Source organism: Calidris pugnax, unplaced genomic scaffold, assembly GCF_001431845.1.
Source record: "Calidris pugnax isolate Ruff unplaced genomic scaffold, ASM143184v1 scaffold352, whole genome shotgun sequence".
NCBI lineage: Eukaryota > Metazoa > Chordata > Aves > Charadriiformes > Scolopacidae > Calidris > Calidris pugnax.
The window spans coordinates 197,859-219,916 of NW_015091110.1; the positions used below are offsets into that span (position 1 = coordinate 197,859).

General features: G+C 42.6%; 1 protein-coding gene across 1 annotated transcript in view; it reads right to left on the reverse strand.

Annotated features, from left to right (window-relative positions):
- Positions 1–553: 553 nt before the first annotated feature.
- WDFY4 (WDFY family member 4) overlaps positions 554–22,058 on the reverse strand; it is a 191,015-nt gene continuing 169,510 nt past the window's right edge. Inside the window, exons 52-62 of the mRNA XM_014958090.1 lie at positions 20,983–21,136; positions 18,983–19,074; positions 14,362–14,574; positions 13,818–13,965; positions 13,296–13,453; positions 11,941–12,099; positions 7,958–8,137; positions 4,956–5,138; positions 4,269–4,356; positions 2,074–2,185; positions 554–1,016 (exon numbers count right to left, since the gene is read on the reverse strand). Of these exons, the coding sequence (XP_014813576.1) occupies positions 950–1,016; positions 2,074–2,185; positions 4,269–4,356; positions 4,956–5,138; positions 7,958–8,137; positions 11,941–12,099; positions 13,296–13,453; positions 13,818–13,965; positions 14,362–14,574; positions 18,983–19,074; positions 20,983–21,136 (1,554 nt within the window). The 3' untranslated portion in view covers positions 554–949. The remainder of the gene's footprint in view (positions 1,017–2,073; positions 2,186–4,268; positions 4,357–4,955; positions 5,139–7,957; positions 8,138–11,940; positions 12,100–13,295; positions 13,454–13,817; positions 13,966–14,361; positions 14,575–18,982; positions 19,075–20,982; positions 21,137–22,058) is intronic.

Genomic DNA, 22,058 nt, shown 5'->3' on the forward strand with positions numbered 1-22,058 from the left:
TTTATTTTTCCCACTTTCTCCATCTCCACTAGGGACACAAATGGCACTTCAATGTATTACTCTATGGTCTCAGCCTTCTTATATTAGAAATACCCACTTCTACCGTGCAGGGTGATGGTGAATGTAAAGCCTGAAAGACATCTCATACACTGATATTCCAGAGAACATTGGCCAAGGCCAGGAAAGAAGGCAGTGAAGGAGAAAAATGAAAGAATATGTTGACCAGCTGTGTCAGATCTTCATCCTCACCCATTCCATGCATTCTGCCTGCCCTGCTCACTAAGAAAAAAAAACAAGTCAGAGACTAAGAAACCAAAGATTGCACCATAACACATGTTCACAGTGGGGCTGGATAAAGGCTCCACTGCCAACCTGGGAATTCCTGCCTTCACTTTGCAAACAAAATAGCTTTCCAGAAGGCACACATATCTTTTCACGCAGATTCAGGGAAGGAGGAAGAGTAGAAAGGGAGATGCTAACACACTTTTATGTTAGTAAGAATAAAGATACTGAAACAAAGTCAACATCTGTTTGAAGCCTCAGTATTTTCTGATCTCATGGTACTAAAATTAGAGTACGGTGATTTTATTAAGCTGCATTGCTCTTTGGCATAATCAAAGCAGTTTTATTTGCTAGCTATTATTTGTGAAATTCAATGTATTATGTCAAATTCAGTATCTAAAATAACATTTAAAATAGAAAAGTTTTCCCAGAAAAAATACTACAAAATGGCACTGTCTGCGTGCACGTCTGTCAGTGTCTCTCTCACGGCTTTTGAGTCCACTCTCTAATTTCAATCAGACTTGACTGCAGGGTCAGTCCAACAACTTCTTTGCGATTCAGTCCCCAACCAGAGGCTTCCAGTTTCTTCAGTTCTTTCATGCTCCAAAGAGTGATTTTCTCTCTATCCAAAATGCCAAAAAAACCACGAGTTCTTGGCTATTTCTTCCTACCCATCCACAGACCAGCAGCAGACTCTTCCCCAGTCATCACCAACAAGGAGCTTGGAGGAATTCCTTAAGAAAGAAAGAAAAAGAGAAAAATGTTCAAGAACAAGATGCAAACAGGATCCAGGATTTCTCCTGTGTGTGTAGCGATCAGGAGGATGCAACATTCAGGGGAGAAGTTTATCTTTAATGTTAAATTTGAAGTATGATGGTATAAAGTAGACCAAGATTTGCACTTCCAAGACTGAATTTAGAACTGAGTCCAAACTTTCCTGGAGTTCAGTGGGTTAGTTATGGACAATCAGAAACCCCTACCCTTCTCTGAGACTCTATGAATGTTAAATAATTCAGAATTCAGACTTTGCAACACAATGTCATGGCTTCAGCCACTGAAATCTCTGCTTCATGCAGCGTCAGCGACACTAATGAAACTAACCCTCCCCCCAAAACTTCCCCACTTTCAATGCATATAAACATCACGCTCAGTCAGTGCTCCAGACCTGAGCACGTAGAACATAGGAATCATTGTAGCAACTATCAAAACTCTCCAACTCTCCAACTATCAAAACTCTCTCCAATATTTTTGGAGAGAAAGACAGCAGCTGTTTTACAGTACATCAAAACGTCCTGGAGCAGGAGGTAACAACAAATATTACAGCCAGAAGAAGCTGCAGGAGGGGGGTTTGAGTAAACTAAAATACTGCTGGCTCTGCAAACTGAGTAGAGTTTAACAATAAAATTGACCAAAAACTTCCTGTTTACATTGTATCTCCAGCAGCTCTTCGGATTGTGGTTTTTTTTTATGCTGTAGAGACAGTGTGGCAGCTACTGATCTCTGCAACTATTCTCTCTGAAAGCTGCTGTTTCTCCTGCATTGTGTCCCATCTGTCCAAAATCCTTCACTTAATACACTCAAGCCAGGCCAGCTCCCAAAGTGACCGCGTTCGGTAAGACAGAGTGATTCGGCTGAGATTTAAAAAACAGCAACAACAAAAAGAGACCCCAAAAAACAACAAAACCCCAAACCCAACCACCTGGCAGTAATAGGAAGTTCAGAATAAAATAAAATCCCCTGTGGATTCAGGGCAGAGCAGCGGAGCCCCCGAGGCAATGGGCAGGACGGTACCTGGATACAGCCAGCGCTGTCACTGCTGGGCTGGTCTTACTTGGTTTTCCAGTCAAGGCAAGGCTGGGATTCAGTTCCCGACAGAGAACAAGATGTTTTCCACACTTGTTACCTGTTGTGGGGTTTAAAAATAAATATTTAGAAAGCATCTGGGGGCAGCGTGGATGGGATTGTTATTATTTACGGTCAGCAAGTTGTTAAGTTGAGAACAAATATATTTAATCTCAGCCTGTGCTGTTGCAAAATAGGCCCATCCCAATTTAATTTGTGGCTATGATAGTTACATGTGCTGACGTGCGGCTGTATCAATTGTGTGCTAAATTGGATTTGTGTATTATTGCTTTCTAAATTGCATGCCTAGTTCAGCAAAATTGTTCATCAGTTTTCACTGGCTCTATGCTTAATAAGATGCCCCACAATACCTTGCTGCCAGGATATAATACAGCCCATAATTGCCTAGTAAAAAGAAATTACATAAAGCCCTGGTATTATCAACTTATCTAAATCTGCTCATAACAGAACCAATAATTAAATGCTGAGAACATTCCACATACACACACATACACACGCACCCCCCTAACAACATAACTCAATCATAGTTACTTTGGTCTTTTCAATGACTGTGTTTTGTATTAATTTTATTTTCTTTAATGCGTAGAATGAGTTGTGGGAATATTTGGCCATTTAAAATAATCCTGAAGTCGTCTGAATAGTTGAAGGGAGGGTGTCACAGCTTTGATTACACCTCCCTAATCTTTAAATGAAGAACGCGTGGCCTCATGCTCATGTGCAAACGGGTGTGTGTCTGGGGTCAGTGCAAACCTTCCATGATCCTCTGAAAAAGGAGAAGTATTCTGCTGGACTCCCACGGGCAGCTTTTAAGTCCTCATTTAGAAAACTGTTTAAGATACAAATTTTAAAAACAGCTAAAATCTCAGTTCGTTCAAAGATATTCCTGTGAGATCATATCTCAGCAAATAAGACATGGAAATATCCACCACAGGAAGTTACAGATGAGAACTTAGGAAATTCTTAAAACAAATTGGACATTTCTACGTGTAAAAAGAGCCAGAAAAATGACTACAGACTACTACAAGGATTTCGGAAGGAATGCTGAGTCTTTTGCTTTGACTTACAGCAATCCCTGACCGTACACCACAATAAAGCCAAATGTGGAGCTACCACAGCCAGACTCTCTCAGAGCTGGCACCTCTGGTGTTCTTGCACCTTCCTTAGAAGCATCTGTCTTCAGCTCCTCTGAGACAGGGCAAAAGCAGGCTGGGCATCCAGTCTGGCATTGCCAACATGGCTCTGTACATATAAATATTTGCACAAAGCAATCTAAGTAACGTACACGCCAAGTTCCACCAACAGCACTTCTGAAGATCTCAGTGGTAATGGCCAATTACTGTATAATATCTTTTTATGCAGATTTTACATCTATAGCTCTATATTATGCAAATTGCCAGCATAAAATTGAAGTAATAGGGAATGTGTGTAATGAGGACCGCAGCAAATAAGTGGTGTAAATTATACATACTAACACCACGGTTCCTTTCTCTTACAAAATGTGCTGTGAGGAGAAGCAAGCTGTGCTATTTAGGACGTGGCTTTAAGGCTCTCTGGCAGGTTTCAGCTCCTGTATTTGTTAGAACAGAGACGTGAGCCTGAGTTGTTTTTAATACCAGTCAACACCACAGCCCCATCATCTTATTAACCTCAGCGCTGCGAGAGCTCCGAGGTATCAGTTTGGCACAGCCCTGAATAAGCAGCTCCACCAGGGCCTGCTGCTGGCCTCCCACCAGTTTGAAGAACTTTCTGACCTCATTTAAGGTTGCAAAGACAACAGGCTTCCCTGTTCCATCCCAGGGCAGGATATAGCATTGCCCACTCTGCCATTAGGGCAAGATACCTTATTATTGGCCATCAGCAAAGGTGCCAAGGGAATGGGCTTTTTAGAGCCGGAATAGTTCATTGTTTTCAGAGGTTTATGGAAAAAGGTGGTCTATCAAGTTTGACAGAACCTGTGAGAGAACCCATGAAGAAGCTTTCAGCTTCATCCAGGCAGGACGTGCCCATCTAAGGTGGCTACCCATCACTTCTGCTGCTGGTTGTGCTCACACACCCTCTCCTTCCTCCCAACCAGACAAGGTCTCCAGTCACCCTGCACTTCCCAGCCCACCCCATGGCCATACCCATGTTGCCAGGCTCTTCCATCGTGCCTCTCTGAAGTCCCAGTCCAGCAGCTTGCCCTGGGGTACTGGTGTATTCGGTCTTCCAGAGCTGTGCCAAAAAAAAGAGGTAAAAATGGAAAAAACATGAATTATAACAAAGCAACAAGAGAGAGATGTGTCCACTTCCCAGCAAGGGGCGGAAATTTGACTTCTAACAGCAGAAGAAGATTTTGCAGTGTTGTCTCTCCCTCTGCCACTGGAAGGCATCATGATGGAGAAATGTCTGCAGGAAGCTGGTGGGGACGCAGGGCTGAGACACTAACAAGGATCCCAGTAACCCAGCAAGTTCTCCCAACAGAGTGGAGGTGGAACCAGCAGTGAATTCTGGCTCCTGAGAAAGTAGGACTTAATAAACTGAATTGTGAACCAACTGTGAGAAACCAGACTCAAACGTATTTCTGCTGGGCAGTATAATTTTTACTTTAAATGAAAAGTCCATTTCCAAAACTCTTCCCGAATGGCAAAGACTCCTCCATTCCGGAGGATAAAAGCTGAGAGGAAGCAAACGTTTCACCCTGACTTTCAGCTGTGCTTCCCTGTTAGGAAAGAGATATGGGTTTTTAGGATCTTTGAAACTCCATTTAGGATGCAAAATCCTGTCTTTGGTGTCCAATGAATGATTCCCTTCCCTCTCCCCCTTCCACCTACCCTCACCACTCCGTCCGTGCTTCCCGTGACGATGACGCTGCGCGTGTCCCAGTCCATCACTTCAGCAAAGCAGCAGCAAACGATACGGCCTTGGGGGCTGCAGCTGGTGTTAACACTGGCCAGAAGCTGCCCATTGACCGTCCACAGATACAGGTGACACCCAGCACAGGAGATAATATCACCCTGTAACACAGCAAGAAGCAACGTCTCCAAATCCTACACTCATCCTCCTCACAGCTCTTAAGCGCTGATTATAAATTACAGAGTTGCTCTGACGTAAATTCTGACCTTTGTTTTGCTTCTGGGCAGATGATGTAAATGAGAGAAAGTAAAAATGACTTTTTTTTTTTTTTCTCCTCATGAAAAATTCTGACATTTAAATCTCAGATTTAGCAAGATAATGCTGAAACAAAGAGCGTTTTTTTGGCAATTTTAAATTAAAACATTTATTTAAATGTTCCCTTTCTGTTTTCCAGAAAATCCAGGCTTTTAGTCAAACAGCAGACTGACAGACAATGCCTAGCACAGGTTCCGGGCCAGGACTAGTGCTCTTTTGAAGTTTTACAAAATAAGCATTCTCTTTAACAAGGACCTGGTGTTCACCTGCTCGGCTGCCAAGCCTTTGGTGGTTTCACAATCCTCCTCTGCCCCTCACAGGGAGCTTAATGTCATCGCATTTTCAGGCTGTGTTCTGTGTCTGGCCAGTGACCAGCTCAGCACTCTGAGCTGCGCTGCTGCTGCTGAAAACATCCTTTGCATCTGCATCTTCTCCTCTCCCTTCCCCACAGGTACCGAGTCCCACCGTAAGGAGCAAACACACAGGGAACCCTCAGAAACATATAGAACCAAGAGCCAACGCTGCGATTTTAAATGATCTTATCAAGTTACTAATTGAAATTCCACCTAACCTTTCCACCCGAAGAACCAGCTAAACAGAACACCCGTCGGCAAAGTCATCTGATTCTGGCAAAGGCCGGGGTGCCCCTAAATTAGCAGCAGGCGCCTGGTTTAAATCAAGTAACGCTGTTCTTCACCCCAGCCTGGTTTGGGGCCAGAGCTCTTCAAACTGAAGATAAAACAAGGCCAGCGCACCCCAGAGTTGCCAATAATTAAAGAGATTAAATTTCAGCTGCCTCATCCGTATGAGAGGACATAAACGTCCAGGTATTTCATAACGCACTACAGTGTTTTTCAAGTCTAGGCCAGGGATTCAAAACTAACTGAAATCATTAGTTGCAGCAAGGTTTTACAGTCCTCCTCAGCTTATAAACTTTTTGGGACAGGCTTTTTATTCTGTGTCTACGTGATACACACACCACGAGGTTTGGATCTATAAATGGAGCTTCTAGGTGCTCAAGCATATAAAATATTTGATACAAAACCCAACAAGCACATAACACAGAGCTGTGTAGGGTTCTTATTTCACAGAAAAGTATGTGGCTCAGAAATTTGTTTCCTTCAAAACATTCTGAATTTTTCAGGAAAAATACCTTGTTACTAAACATGGAATTTTGTGTCAATTAAAATATTTAATTTAGAAACAAAATGTTGCCATTGTGCTATCTTCATGTTACAATATATAAATATATTGATAAAATTTTAACAAAAGCCCATTTCAGGACTAAACATCCTGTTCTGCTAATGTCAAAAAGAAATTAAAATATTTAATTTAGCACAATGGCAACATTTTGTTTCTATCTTCATGTTACAATATATAAATATATTGATAAAATTTTAACAAAAGCCCATTTCAGGACTAAACATCCTGTTCTGCTAATGTCAAAAAGGATTTTTTCATCCACAACATAAGGACCACTTAATCTTTTCTTCTTTGAAGTTTCGGTCATACTTTCCTAAGGGATTTTCTCTTAAGTGAACCTTTCTGCAGCCTATTGTCCAATCAGTTTAACCATTTGCACTCCAACAAGCTGGAGAACTGCTCTTGGATCAATCACTGGCCTGTTCCTGGCATGGACCATCTCGGTTTTGGGCATCTCCAGAAGAGGAGCTACCGACTAAAAAGCTACTGTCACTGATGGTACATATAAAGGAGAGGACTCCATCCTCTTGGGACATCCCAGTCTACCCAGTCATTTCTGAACGTGTGGCACTGGCCATTTTACACCAACTGGGGCGGGAAGCTGAGCTGGCATTGAACAGATGACTTAATTCTCACCCTTGATTACTAACCATTGGACTGCACAGTTCATAAAGCTCTGGTATGAGATGACTCTTTTGGCACAGACTAGAAGTAGAGAATGTCTGCCCAGTTTCTTACTGCTGTGAACTCTATTTTGCCTCTCAAGGTGCAAGCTCCAGCACTGGATCCAACCTCAAATTGTCTGAGCAGGTGGAACCCTGCTCTAGTATATTAACAGAGAGAGAAAATAAAAATGGGCAAGCAACATTTTGGGGAGGTAGAAGGTCAGAAAAATAATCTCATCCGGAGTGTTTACAGTAAAATCCAATAGAGAATATTTTCCTATAAACACGAATGCAATTCTGGCCAGGCACAGACCACAGAAGACTTTTACCCACTGCTGTCAAGAGCAGCTGAGAGTAGAAGGGAAAGCAAAAAGCCACCATCACCGCAAAGGTGTAAGATAGTTGTCAGCTGAGACAGAAAACTGAGGGCTAACGTGCCTCAGCTGACATTCATGCATGAATGTCAGGAGAAATTAATGAACTAATGGAGGCAATAAGGTTATGGGTGAGCCAAATCCAGGAGATACCAGAGTAATACTTCATGCTTCGTAAACTAAAAGTTGTTTAATCCCATTCTCTACCCATCCAAAGATGCCTCTACTTAGCCACTCAGCCTAAGATGCTGCTGTTAGTGCTCACCTCTCATCATTAAGAACACTATTAGCAATCTCTGTAGAAAGTAAAAAAATCAATGTATCAGACTCTCAGGATGTTTTTATGTTGGGAAGAGCACCCATTAAATTATCATGAAATGTTCATGGATGCATCAGAGGGAAGATGATAAATGAAGATCTTACTGTCGAATTGTTGATGGCCAGAGAAGAGAGGCTTTCCCCGTGGGCAGGAAGCTGGTTTATGTACGTCAGCTGGTTCAGGTCCCAAATGATGCAGGTTCTGTCATCGGATCCACTCACAAAGATGCCGTAGGTCACGGAGGCAGCAAGGCAGGTCACTGCCTGCGTGTGCCCATACAGAGCCTGGTGGGGGAAAAAAAACCAAAACCATCCAATAAACCCCAGCAGAGCGTGGCTGATTTACTGGGGAACCACTGTCCTGCTCTCATCTGCTTCGTAAGAACAAGCAATTTTGTCATTCTTTGGAGAACTGAGAAGGGGATGAGGGGGGAACACCAAAGGATCTTACAGAAGCATCCTTGTCCTTAACTCATGGTCAAGGAACGTTGAGGCTTGGGACTTGCCCCAAGTCCCACAGGAACTCAGGGCCCTGGGCATACATTTCACATTTTACAACAGTGCTTCGTGCTCAACAAAACATCATTTTTAACTTCAGTCCATGCAGTTTTAAGTAAAAATTATGCTTAGAAATTACTATTTCTCAATATTTAAAAACCATTTTGAAATAAAACTTACCAGGAGGTATTTGAGTGACCTTCTCAGTCTTATCTTACTGTTTTTTTCTGAACAAGTACTAATATTTTTCCAATTTTATTTAAGAAGAAAAACAGTATTTGGGGAGAATTATTGCTTTAAAGCCATATAGGAATTCCTTTCTTTTTCCTCATTACTCAACATTCTTTTTTTGGTGTTGTTTTATAGGTTCCGGAGACACAAGGAGTGCCCAGTCTAATTTAGCCTTATATAAATAATTTCATTAAAAAAAAGACTATACTTTAAGCAATTTAATAGCACAGATAGAAGTCATGGATTGAAGTATATATTAATAACAAATGTTTAAAGCAGCAGTCTCAAGCGATAGCAGTATATATTTCTGCTGCAAAACCACCAATGACAGCAAATCCTGTTGGGCAACACAGAAAAAGTCCTTCACAGCTTTCCTAAAAAGCCTTCCAGGGCTCAATTTTTAGCTGCCTTATTGTGAAAAAAATCAGATCCACCAGTTTTAATGTTGGTTTTAACAGTAAAATGCATATTCCCTGATGGCTTTCTCAACATGCCATAATTAGCACATCTTCAAACATTAACCCAGTGGTGAAGAAGTCGAGCTGCAGCAGGATACTACTACTGAAGGCGACCCGCAACTGCCAGGGATGAATCTCAGCTTGTGATTCATTCTGTTCACAAGAACTGGTCAACTAAAAATAATGGTACAAAATGGGGGTACAACACTGGTTTTCAGAGGTCAGAAACACTCTCAACCAAGCCGAGAAAAGGAGGCTCAACAATAGCTTTGACTGGCTGTAGAGCAGCCTCTTCACAAAGGATGGGGCATAACCCAGCGCCTGCACTCGAGAACTGCACAAAACCTCTTCAAAAAGTGCTGGGACATGGCAAGTTCAAGGGCTACAAATTTACTCTCCTTCCTCCAAAGCATGAAAGAAAACACACCTACATTGACAGCATCCAAGCTGCCAAGTCTACCCAAGCTAAGCTCCTGCACAGGTTTTAATATAACCTTTTTTCTTCTTTTTTTTTTTTTTTTTTTTAATCCTATTTGAGCAAATCAGAGGCAGTCACCTCTCACATCCCTGCTTTTTAACTCATGGACTGTGCCTGCGGATCTCACAGCAAGCTCTCTGCCCCGGGCATGGGTCAGCCCCGCTTCACAGCCTCCAGCCCAGGGCTGTCCTCACTCTACCCCTGCAAGCGGTGGACTTCAGCAGGAAACCAGGTACCACTTCTCTGCTTCTGAAAATCAGTGTACACATTTTAACTCAAAAGATATTGAGAAAATGTTCCAACTTAACTTTTTTTTTTTTTTTTTTTTTGTAAGCCAGAAAGATCCAACCTGGCAGTGAATTGCTTTAAGTAAAAGCTGAGTGTGGAAGAAAGGGCTAGACCTGAGCCCGGTTGTAATCTCAGCTTCAACCCACCAGTGTCTCAAAGCACATTCATGCAAAACCAGTTGCATCCCTGCCATCTTCTTGTAATTGCTCTGCAAAGACTGATAGGTCTTTGGGAGATCTCCTGCAGCACATCTGCAGAAAGAACTGGGAGGTCTCTCTCTAGGGTAATAGCAAAAGAGGACCAGCTTCACCGCAGGAATGATGAGTGCATGAAAACTTAAACCAAGCTTGACCATCCAACTTGAGGGCCCCACACGGACACAGGCACGTCCCCTCCCAGTGAGGGCTGCGTGGCAGACACAGCGTGGATGGTCCAGAAGCTTCTCCTACTCTAGTGTTTCATTTAGCCCAGAAATTCTGGGGGCTGGATAACAGGGATTGCTCTGCTCACAAACACGGAAGGAACTGGTAAATCATATGGATCAATACTGAGGCTATTATGCTCGATCTTTAGTGTTCCTCAAAACAGTGGAAGCAGCCCCTGCTAGAGAGGGAAAAATGACTTTTTTCTGCTGAAATATAGTTTCTGTACTTTACTACATTCCAAACCAGAATGTGTCAGTCCCCCGAGACAGCTGGTAAGTGAATAGCATCCACTTTATAGCACATCAGCTTTACTTAAGCAAAGCTCACTCTCTCAGGAAAGATGATACAATTTTTGTGTTCAGCAGAAAAAGCAGCCACTGTGAAACACTGAATTACATGAAAGCAGCAACTAATTCACTGGAAGACATTTAGGATCATAGTTCAAATTTACATCTATGCCAGACAATCAAAAAAAAAAAAAAGCCTCTGCTAGCAAAGAGAGGGGGAAAAAGCACAGTATTTGTCATTACATGACCTCATGCCACTTTGTGGACTTTGGGTAATACCAGATTAATCACAGTGGAACACATCAGCAAAGCTAATTTTAGACTGTTGAAGACAAAGGCATTATATTGGAGATAAGAGAGCATCAAACAGTTGTCTGAAACTCAAACTGAACCTCTGACTTGTATTATTTTGATGTTCCTGAAGATTACTGCTTATGCTTTCCTCTCCTGCTATTTCTTCCATTTCTATATCCACATCCTGGTTTGGAATAATTAGCAGCAGGAATAAAAGGTCATCAGTGGAGATCTTGTCTCATATTTCTGGCTTCTTCTCAAGCAGGAAACACTATAAACCTCAAAAGAGAGACTGCTCAAGCACAATTTTCCCCTAATTTCAACACAGAAATATTTCAGATAAATGGAAATCTAAATACTTCAGTGTTGTCATCCCAACAGACACGGAAGTTTTCACATCATTTAAAGATAAATAGAATATGTTCTGGCTCAGGGTATAGAAAGCACTGAAATATCATCTGAATATCCCTTCAGAGTAAACAAACAGAAGAAGCATCTAACACTTGGAGACCTTCTTGCTGAATCAACAGCCCCTTTATTAGTTTGCCTCAAAGTAGCAGAATGCTTTCTGTCTCTTAATTTCTTAGGGAAGAGGGAGTCACACGCTGCCTTTCAGATATGACAGAGGTGTAATCTCCTCATGGAGTAACATAAACCTTTTAAATTCTGAATTCTGGCTGAGAGAAAAGAATCAAAAACTTTGCCTACCTGAGCCTAAGGTAACTCCATCAGCTGAGTTCACAGGGTGTTTTGGAGTTCCTGTCCATTGCTCTAGCAGCCCAAAAATAATTATAACCACCTTCAGGTAATATAGAGTTTGAAAACAATCCAAGGGTTGGCTGCACTTCAAGTGAGGACAGTGTATGCCCTACCTTCACTGCTTCTTTGACCATGAATTGCTCCAAAGGGAAGAACCCAACAAGCAGAATACATACCTATAAGCTGTGGGTATAAGGCATATTATCAGCTCCTGATCTTCTAATGAGCTGTCACAAGATGCCTGTGATTATTGGCTTTTTCTGCATTCTTAATTCATGCAAAAGTGTTTCCTCTGCCAGTCATCTGAGAGAAAGAACCTAATCCTTTGGGTTTTGTTATGTTTCTATAGCAGAAGAGGCACAGTACTTACCTGCCTCAAGTTGAGACTTTTCACTTTGTCCTTGACCAAGGAAAGTTCCCAGACACACACAACTGAGCTTGTTCCAGATGTGATCACGGTAGTTGCTGAAGGACACACGGCACAGAGGCACTTCCCCCAGTCTGCCATGCTCTCAAACGTCGTCATGTTCTGTACAAGGAAGCAGCTTTTGGTCAAATGCTCATCTGGTGATACCAAACCAATACATCTCAAGGCTTTTTTTTTGCTTCTAATGACTGTGGGGATGTCTGTAAAAACATAATGATGTGGCTTCACAGATACCCAAGCCAGCATCGCGCTGAATGGCATATTCTGCTATTCTGGTACCCAAATCAACTCAGATGTCTCTCTGTGCCATAACATTATTCCAAACACATCCAAAAATCAGTGTGTTTGTGGTAGAGGAAGAAACTGAACCTGTCAAGCACCCTAACAAGCAGTGTGATGACACAGACTGTTGGATTTTTAACAGAAGTATTAACTTTCTAGAATAGAAGACATTGTGTTGGATTTTTAACAGGAAAGAAGTATTAACTTTCTAGAATAGAAGACATTATTACTTTGACTGAATGCACTAGGCTAAGCTTGGGAGCCAGAGGGGAATTGACAGATGGTCCTATCAGAATTCCAGCAGAAAGTTCTGCACAATGAAATTCCTAATCAGAGGCCAGGAGACCTTGTATTGTCCTTTCACCCTCTGAAATGAGGTTTCTCCTTCATTTTGATGGACAACACAGTCACCGGAGATAATTTAGAGTGGAAATGCCATGTTTTTTAGCAGTGTAGAATGACTTCGTACTCTGATGGGATATCCAACTCGAGATTTCCTCTAGAAGCTTGACTGTGAGAATGATGGTATATCCAACTTGAGATTTCCTCTAGAAGCTTGACTGTGAGAAAGTCCTGTACAGTATCCTCTGAAATCAACTCCCCAACAGCCTCTGAAATGGGTGCCTGAGCCAATCAAAGACCACACATATAATTAATTTCTGGAATTCTTATCTTTTTTTCTTATTTACCTTCTCAGACCCATAGTTGCCAAAGCAGCAGGTGAAGTCGTCAAATCCCCAGCAGAATGTTTTGTTCCAAAGAGGAGGAATCAAAACTTTATTCTTTTCAACAGCCAGAATGCCTTTCTCAGTATGAACAATGTGCCCAACAGCTCCCTTGGGATAGTCTGATGAGACAGAGAACACATTTAATTCTGTTTGCTTTAGAGCACTTAAAGTCCTGTACAGTATCCTCTGAAATCAACTCCCCAACAGCCTCTGAAATGGGTGCCTGAGCCAATCAAAGACCACACATATAATTAATTTCTGGAATTCTTATCTTTTTTTCTTATTTACCTTCTCAGACCCATAGTTGCCAAAGCAGCAGGTGAAGTCGTCAAATCCCCAGCAGAATGTTTTGTTCCAAAGAGGAGGAATCAAAACTTTATTCTTTTCAACAGCCAGAATGCCTTTCTCAGTATGAACAATGTGCCCAACAGCTCCCTTGGGATAGTCTGACAAGACAGAGGGCACATTTAATTCTGTTTGCTTTAGAGCACTTCTGTTAACTTTCCACCTTGCAGTGAGCTTTATATTTCAATTCAACATATTCAGCACGTAGAAGAGAGAAAAGATGTGTCTTAAAAAAATAAATCTGTTTTGAACACTACAACAGAAATGTAAAGATTTCTCCTGAGTATTTGAGTGTTTTCAATGACCACACACAACACACACAAACAAGTAACCATTGGCAGAAGGCATCTTGAATGTACCAACTCATACAAAGCACTATTTTTGTGCTCTTGAAAATCCAGATTCACCCCATCCAAGAATTGTGCACTTATTGGCTCAGAAAATGGCACACAGCCCCTGCAGCACCTTTTATTGTAACTGGTGAGAGCTTCAAATTTTGCAGGCTACTCAGAAAAGGAGGAAGAATTCCACTTGAGTGAAGGGACAACACAGTATCTCTTCCTGATGAGCTTTTCCCTTGGGCATTCCTGGATGGATGCGGTTTCGTGAAGAGCTAGAACAAAGAAATGGCATTGAAATATTAATCTCTCTTTGCCAGATCAGGCAGGAGAGACATCTGTTCAAGTCCTTAATCATAGACTCTAGCACTGTCCTACATGAATGTCTTCATTAAAATAACATCTTACTCTTATTACATTCTTGTCAGACTACATTCCTTCCTCACAGGTATAGGAAGCTAATCCCAGTGGTTCAGGAGAAGAGAGAAAAGTACAGATGAGACTTTGAGCTGCCTTGATTTGACTGTACTCACTCCCAGACTAGTGGTGACCCCATGTTTCAGCAGATTTACACCAGAAAATTACTCTGATTTGAGTTTCTATTCCTGCTTTCCAGTTGAAATACAAGATCAAAATAAATTATACTCTCCCTTTTCATGATCAACTGGTACCTGCTTTGGTATCTGCCCAAAGTTGCTGATAAAACCCAGGATGGTGCTCTTAATAAGAGGATCTTTAATGTTATTGAGGTCCATCTTGTCTCCGTAAAAGTAAGGGTGATAGGTGTTAACTGCCTCCACCGCAGCTGAGCCGTGTTGCTTGTGGCCAAAAATCAGATCTATCCAGTGATGGAGGTGTGCACTGACATAGTCACTCTCCAGTGCCTGAAACCAAAAGAAAATAATTTTCGTAGAGTGTATCCATATTACAAATCCATTACCACTCTCCAATCCCTACTGGAAACTTCAGTTGTCTGCAAGTGAATGGTCACACTTTCAGTTCCTCCAGTAAGGAACAAAATATGACCAGAGATGAAGGGTGGATCCCCCCAGGAAGAGAAAGGGCAAAGTGCTCGATTTAGGAGGAATGTCCTTAAAGGAAAGGCAACACAACCAGGTTCCACTAAGCAAAGTGTAAGCCCTTCACAGATCCTCCAGTTTCCAGCACAACTGTCTGTGCTATCATGTGTTCACCAACACTGTTACTGACACAAGATGGTTTTGTTTGTAAAATACGCCTCACTTATGAACATGAAAAAATACATAAACATAGACTGGAAAGGGAGATGCCTGGCTTTAAATTGGGTCTGAAGGATCCATCAGGAGAGGCTGCACGCCATGAACCAGCAAAGACAATATAGAGCTTGTAGAGAAATGTCTTCTCAGGCCAAGAGAGGGAAGGGGTCATGCAATAGCAGGGTTGGGGTGCAGCGGGGAAGCTGGATGACAGAAGCTTCAAGACTGCTTGAGTCTGATCAATAAACATTTTGCCACCGTCACAGGGCTTAACCAGGGGCAGTCCCAGCACCAGATTTCCTCATGCTGGAAAAACTTGGGGTCTGAACTTTTCCCACCCCCAAATAAGAAATGGTTAACTTTGATTAGATTTGCCGCCCACAGCGACCGTTGTGTGGATTAATGGGACCAAAAGAAACAATTACTACTGGAGAAGACTGGAAGAGATGCTACAAGGCAATATGTCCCCCCCAACACAGGCTCCCTAGAAAGCTCAATGCAATCGTAGCAGAAAACTTGTGTTTTGAAGACCCAGACAGCAAGTTCATAAAGAGTGGCCACAAGTTTGGGTTGAACCTTTGCCTATCTCCAGCTTAGCCAGCCTTGCCCTTAAGGCTTCATTAATACTACTGCCCCTGCCATCACCTGCCTCACCAAATTTCTGTGCATTCCCAAATGGCCTTACCCAGCGATTCAAGCAGCAGTGATAAGCATTATTAAAAATACAGAATCACAGAATCTTCTAGGTTGGAAGGGACCTTAAAGATCATCTTGTCCAACCGTCAACCTAACTGACAAAAATAGACACCCAAACAACAAACAAGGAGCATCATCACTAAACCAGACCTCCCAGCACTACATCAACCCGTCTTTTGCACACCTCCAGGGATGGGGCCTCAACCACCTCCCTGGGCAGCCCATTCCAATGGCTGAGAACCCTTTCAGTGAAAAAATTTTTCCTAATATCCAGCCTGAACCTCCCCCGGCGCAACTTGAGGCCATTTCCTCTCATCCTGTCGCCTGTGACTTGAGAAAAGAGACCGACCCCCATCTCTCTACACCCTCCTTTCAGGGAGTTGTAGAGAGCAATAAGGTCTCCCCTCAGCCTCCTCTTCTCCAGGCTGAATAACCCCAGCTCCCTCAGCCTCTCCTCATAAGACTTATTCTCCAGACCCCTCACCATCTTTGTCGCCCTTCTCTGGACCCGCTCCAGCACCTCAATGTCTTTCCTATCTCCAAATCATTTGCCGGTGCAATACTCCCTGATGCCCAGTTAAAGGTCTCCCAAGCAGAGCATCCCACCCGGAGCACAGCCCAGATAAACAAGCTAATGGGATCCCGAAGAATGGCTCATTTCACAGAGCAGCCACTTAGCCCAGTGCAGCTGGTTGAAATGACCCTGCCCACAGCTATAACGATCACAGGGCAGCTCAGAGAACAAGAGCTCCACGCAATCTGTCCCCAGCAAACAACAGGAAAACACTTTGAATAGACTCAGAACTCATCCTCATTAATAAAAGCAGTAAATTTTGCCTGGCATCACTGCCAGAGCGAAACAAAGCAAACAGCAGAGCTGCAGCCATGCAGCCTCTCAGCATTTCCCTGAGCACTACGACAAGCCCAGCCAGGGAGGGAGACCTTGTGGTTTAAGGAGGAAGTAAATAAATTTCTTTAGCAGACTAGATTCCTAACTTATTAAACATGAGGCAGGGAGCTGCTCTCCTGAGTTCTATGTCAAGAACAATTCTTTGCTCTCCTATTCATTAAAGCAATAGCCAAACCTCAGAACAGTGTCAACCTGGTTCTGTTTAACGCACCAAACTCACTGTGAAGCCCCCGAAAAATGACCATGACACCAATAACAAGCACATTCAGTCTTGTGGATGATTTCAGAGAAAACAGAAACCCTCACATTTCAGAATTCAAGGTCTTCACTTCAGGGTTAGGGAACTTTCTCAGGCAGGTTAATCAACTTTCTTTCCACAGCAAGACTTCTTGCGCTCTCCTGTGTAACATCCAGTACTAGCTATGGCTGGAGAGAGAATATTGGACTGACTGTATGTGAGGTCTGATCAGGTCTGGCAAATCATTAAGAACACAAATCTATAAACATGCTCTTTCACTTGCTGAACTGCTCCTATTTGAGATTTGAATGGATTTGTAAAAGTTGTGTGGGTTTCTGGGCTGTGCCAATGTTATCAAACAGTGCAGCTGAGTGGAAGCAGATCTGTGGAAGAGAACAGATGGCAGAGAGGGCCCAGTATCCACATTACGTGCACTGTGGGGGCTCTACTCCAAACTAGATCCAGTCTGCTCCCACAGGCTGAATGCCACAGGCCTCTGGAGTCCACAACCCAAGTGCAGCTTCTAGTTTTGTTTCATCCAAACCAGATCTAGTTCACAAAATCTGAGATCATTCTGCACTGACAGCAAACCCCTGCTATGCCAGGAGGGCTGATAGATTCATTTCCAAACTGCAGACTTGCTCCAAAGGACAAGGCAAAAGGAGATGTTCCTCATCATATCCAAGTGTCTTCAGATTGCTCACCATTACACAAGCAGTAAGGAGCACAGCTCAATACTTTATGCTACAAACCAACCCCTTCTAGTTGTCTCTGCACTGACTTGGAGCAAGGTACCTGGACATCAGAAAGAATGAGATGAAGATTCAAGAGAATGTCCAAGAAAAACATGTAAATGCTTCAATAATATGGATAATCATATCCATCATATCCAAGTGTCTTCAGAGTGCTCACCGTTACGCAAGCAGTAAGGAGCACAGCTCAATATGTGTAAATGCTTCAATAATATGGATAATCATAAAAAGTAAGGACTCTGAATGCAGCACAGAAGTGCAAAGCAAAGGACGTGTCATAGTAACTTAATTGGAGCACTGTGGTGGCTCTCAATGGTTAAGTGAACAGTGGAGAAAAGAGTATTTACAAGACAAGAGCATGATTCTGGTTTCGTTCAAAGCAGGAATAAAAAGTTACGTCAATCAGTGAGGAGGTCAGAGACAGGATTTAGGAATCAGCATTTGGAGAGTTCAACTGAGGAAAAGTTTATTCGGACTTAGCAAAATAGAGAAGACAGCTGTGACCACAGGTTTGGATGCAATCACCTACAAAGAGATTATGGAGAATGAAAGCTGAGCCTGCCCAGCACAGGAGAGGTGAGAAGAACCCACTGAGACAGAAACTGAAGCTGCACATGACGAACCAGGATGATGAAAAGCCCTGAAAAATCATGGGCTATTTTAGTCCCACTAATGCTAACACATACAATCATCACATTTCTTGTACGCAGCAACAATCTGCACACACTCACACACACAGATTAATTCCTTTTGCTGGAGGAAACCTGATGAGATAATGCAGGGGCACTAAGTACAGCCCATTCCCTTTTTACCTCTAAGAAAAAGAGAGACCTGCACCAAGATATTCTGCTCCAAATTCTCAGTTCAATGCAACTACCATCACGCAGAATTGCCTTCGCACTCACCACGATGTAGCAGGTGACATCAGCCAGAAGTAAGACTTCCTACCTATTAATAGATAGCACTAATTGCAGTAAGTCTCGGGACCTTAAAGCTATTTGCTTTTGAATTGCCAACAAGGCTGACTGCATTAAAAGCAGGAAATCGCATTAGGTTTTCCCCCCACCCCCAAAATAAAAAAATAATTGCAGTCCTGGCATGACTCAGAGATGGAGGTAGGTGATTTAAACATATTCGTGGCTGGCTGGCAACAACAGGGAAGTGTACAGTATAAATGCCATGTGCATGAATTATGTTATGTTCACATACACTCATGGGCTGAGATAGGCCCACGGCCACAGCCCCAGATACAAACCTCACCTGGTTTGGAAAACTGGCCTTGATTCAGGGTGAATTTTTAGGCAGACAACTAGAAATGGAAAGTTCAGAACCCAGCACCAACTCCGCAAAGGCGGGATGCGTTTGGATCTAACGTTTTTGTTTTGTGACTCTAACCTTCAGAGCTCCATTTTCAGTGGGACCCATTTCAGCGTTTTGTCACAAATGTTGATATTCACTGACCTGTCTGTGCAGGAGAATGAATTTATGGGGGTCCCCGTCTGCCCAAGGAGGAAGCTGCACGTCTCCCAGCACCGTCCCGTCCTGCATGCAGCCTGGGGGAGTACACAGGGAGAAATGGAAACAAGAATCACACACGTTGCAAATAGGGTCAACTTTTCCAAAACACCGAAATCAAAGGAAATTGAGGTGATTTCCACACATGCAGTTTCAGGTTCTACATCAAATAGAGTGCCACAGGACACTGCAGAACCAGTTTCTCCTGGGATTTCTGATCTAGTAATAAAACACGGAGAAGATGACGTTCCAGTAACTGTCGCTACCACAGTAAAAATATTCATGTCCTCAGCACAAACCATTTTAGCACAGACTGCAAACTCAGACAAGACAAAGCTGCCGGCACAACTTTCTTTTTATACTTAATCCCATGGGCCTAACTCCCAGATATTTCTACTAAATTAGCCACTGGGAGGGGGTTTGTTCTCCTTTGCAACCTGATTCCTTTCAGAAGGGTCTTAAATCAGAGCACAGTGTTGCACAACTGGATTAATTCATCTCCAAGTTAAGGCTCAGGTCTGGGACTGCAGGTTTCCTTACAGTGAACAGATCCAGGCTCTTGGCTTTGCCTATTGTAAAATCTTCCTCTATATTTGCTCTCTATCAGCAGGATTCTGGTGTCTTTTTAAAGTCCCTCCACTTGATTCCACTCAGGTCAGACTCTGGATCTTGATTCCAGCCAGGCTTTGTTTCTTGGCTTCCTCTCAAGGTTAAACTACCCCAATTCGTTCTTATCTTTTAACAGTCTTCTAACATCTTTTCCCATTCTCCCCTTTTCTTAACATGTCCCATTTCACTGAGACCTTAGATACCATTATAACTAGACCTCAACACCATGAGTTAGATTGTCTTTGCTGTCACCAGTTCAGGATGATTCTTAAGGTATTTCTCCTCTGCCTTAATTATTAACCAACCCGTGTCCACTCCAAAAAGCAGCTTTGTCTTGTGAATAATGTGAATTTCCTGTGAAGTGAAGTGAATCAGGACTGCTGTGCCTATTTCTGAATATTATTCTTTCTGCATTCTCTCTGGGCCTCCGTCACTGGTGCAAAAAGGTCTAAAGACAGCATTATATTCAGAAGGGACTGTGATGCTGCCTGAGGCCAGGGACAATTCCCATTTCACTGAGACCTTAGATACCATTATAACTAGACCTCAACACCATGAGTTAGATTGTCTTTGCTGTCACCAGTTCAGGATGATTCTTAAGGTATTTCTCCTCTGCCTTAATTATTAACCAACCCGTGTCCACTCCAAAAAGCAGCTTTGTCTTGTGAATAATGTGAATTTCCTGTGAAGTGAAGTGAATGAGGACTGCTGTGCCTATTTCTGAATATTATTCTTTCTGCATTCTCTCTGAGCCTCTGTCACTGGTGCAAAAAGGTCTAAAGACAGTTATATTCAGAAGAGACTGTGATGCTGCCTGAGGCCAGGGACAATATATCAAGTTCATGTGATTTGTGCAGGTGATAGTGAGGACATTTGGCAACTTAATCACCAGAGACATGAGATTTAAAAAAAAAAACAAAACAGCACCGCCTTTCACCACCACCATTTAACAACTGATCTGTCTCCAGAAGTCAAATGAATATATTTTTCATGGCCACATACCCAGGATGATACAGACCAAACTTTCAAAAGCAGCCAACTCAATTGCCTATACCAAAATCCATCTTTGTCTGACAAAATGTGTAATTCCCTTGCACAGTAGCTAACAAGAACTACAATCCCTTCCAAGCTAGAAACATGGTTCTTCTGATATCATCCAATATCGTAAGTTTGTATTCTTGTAGCCTGATTTTAATAAAAATTGATCTCTCATTGCTAGAGAGCCTCATCAGTCCACATAGTCCAGGGACCAACTCTCAAGATGTGATCTGGACCTTTTCCCTTGGCAGGATGCTGGGGAGCAGAAGGGGAGCTCTGAAACCCCATCTAGACCTTACCCAGTTCGAAGTGATTGGCATTGGTTAGGAATTCGGGCAAGTAGAAGAATTCAGGGATGAGTTCCCTGACGTCACTCATGTTGTCCCTTGAGGCCGATTCCCACGTGCTCTTGACGCTGTGGAACATCCTGTCTGCAACATCAAAACTCCCACCCTGTGAAAGGGAGACAGACAAAAAAGACTGCAGTGTGAGCATAGAGAGGGGAAGAGAGGAAGAGTGTCTGGGTCTGAGCTGAAATGGTGAGTATGGAAGGAGAAACAACCTCCCTCACATCCTTAGAGCCTTTGCATATGTTTGCTTTAATGAGAGTCAAACACTAGATGAAAACAGCCTTATTAGCCCAGGACAGAATTCTGAACTAAGGCCTCAAATAGAAAGAAAAGGGAAATAAAATAAAATAAAATCACTCAGCGAACGAAGAGCACAGACCTTACATTGAAACTCTGTTTCCTCCAGGAATTTCTAATGGGGTTTCAGATACTGTATGCATTTGTGAAAATCCACATTCACCTTTACATAGGGATCCCTACATCGAGTATGAAAGGATTCATTGTAGCAAAGTTCCTACAATAATGGAAATAACCAAACAGACAATGTGTTTTTGGAGAGCATCTGAATGAGCTTGTCAGAACAAATAAGCTGTTTCAGAACACAGCTGACTTTTTTAACTGTATAAAGTGACAGAACCAAATTGTTTCTCAATACCTGGCTCAGGTACTGGCAGCAGAATGACTGCCCAGCTGCAGCACGCTCCCAGATTAATAGAGGTATTTCTCAGTGGGGTTAATTAATTTGGATTACATGTCATGGGACGTAATGCTCCATCCCACTGCCAGGGCTCAAGAGACATTGTCAGAGATAGATCAAGTATCTGTAAATAGTTCTGCAGTACAGTGAAAACATATAAACAATTGCTCAACCTCAACCCTTCAGTCATCAAAGCTGTTTCATGAGGCAAAAAGAACAAGCCAGCGGGACTGCAGGATGAAGGCAGTAAAACCCAGAGGTGGTGAAAGAGTTAATTAACATGCTAATGAATATGAGGTACAGTCAGGTTCTGTCTGTGACTGACCAC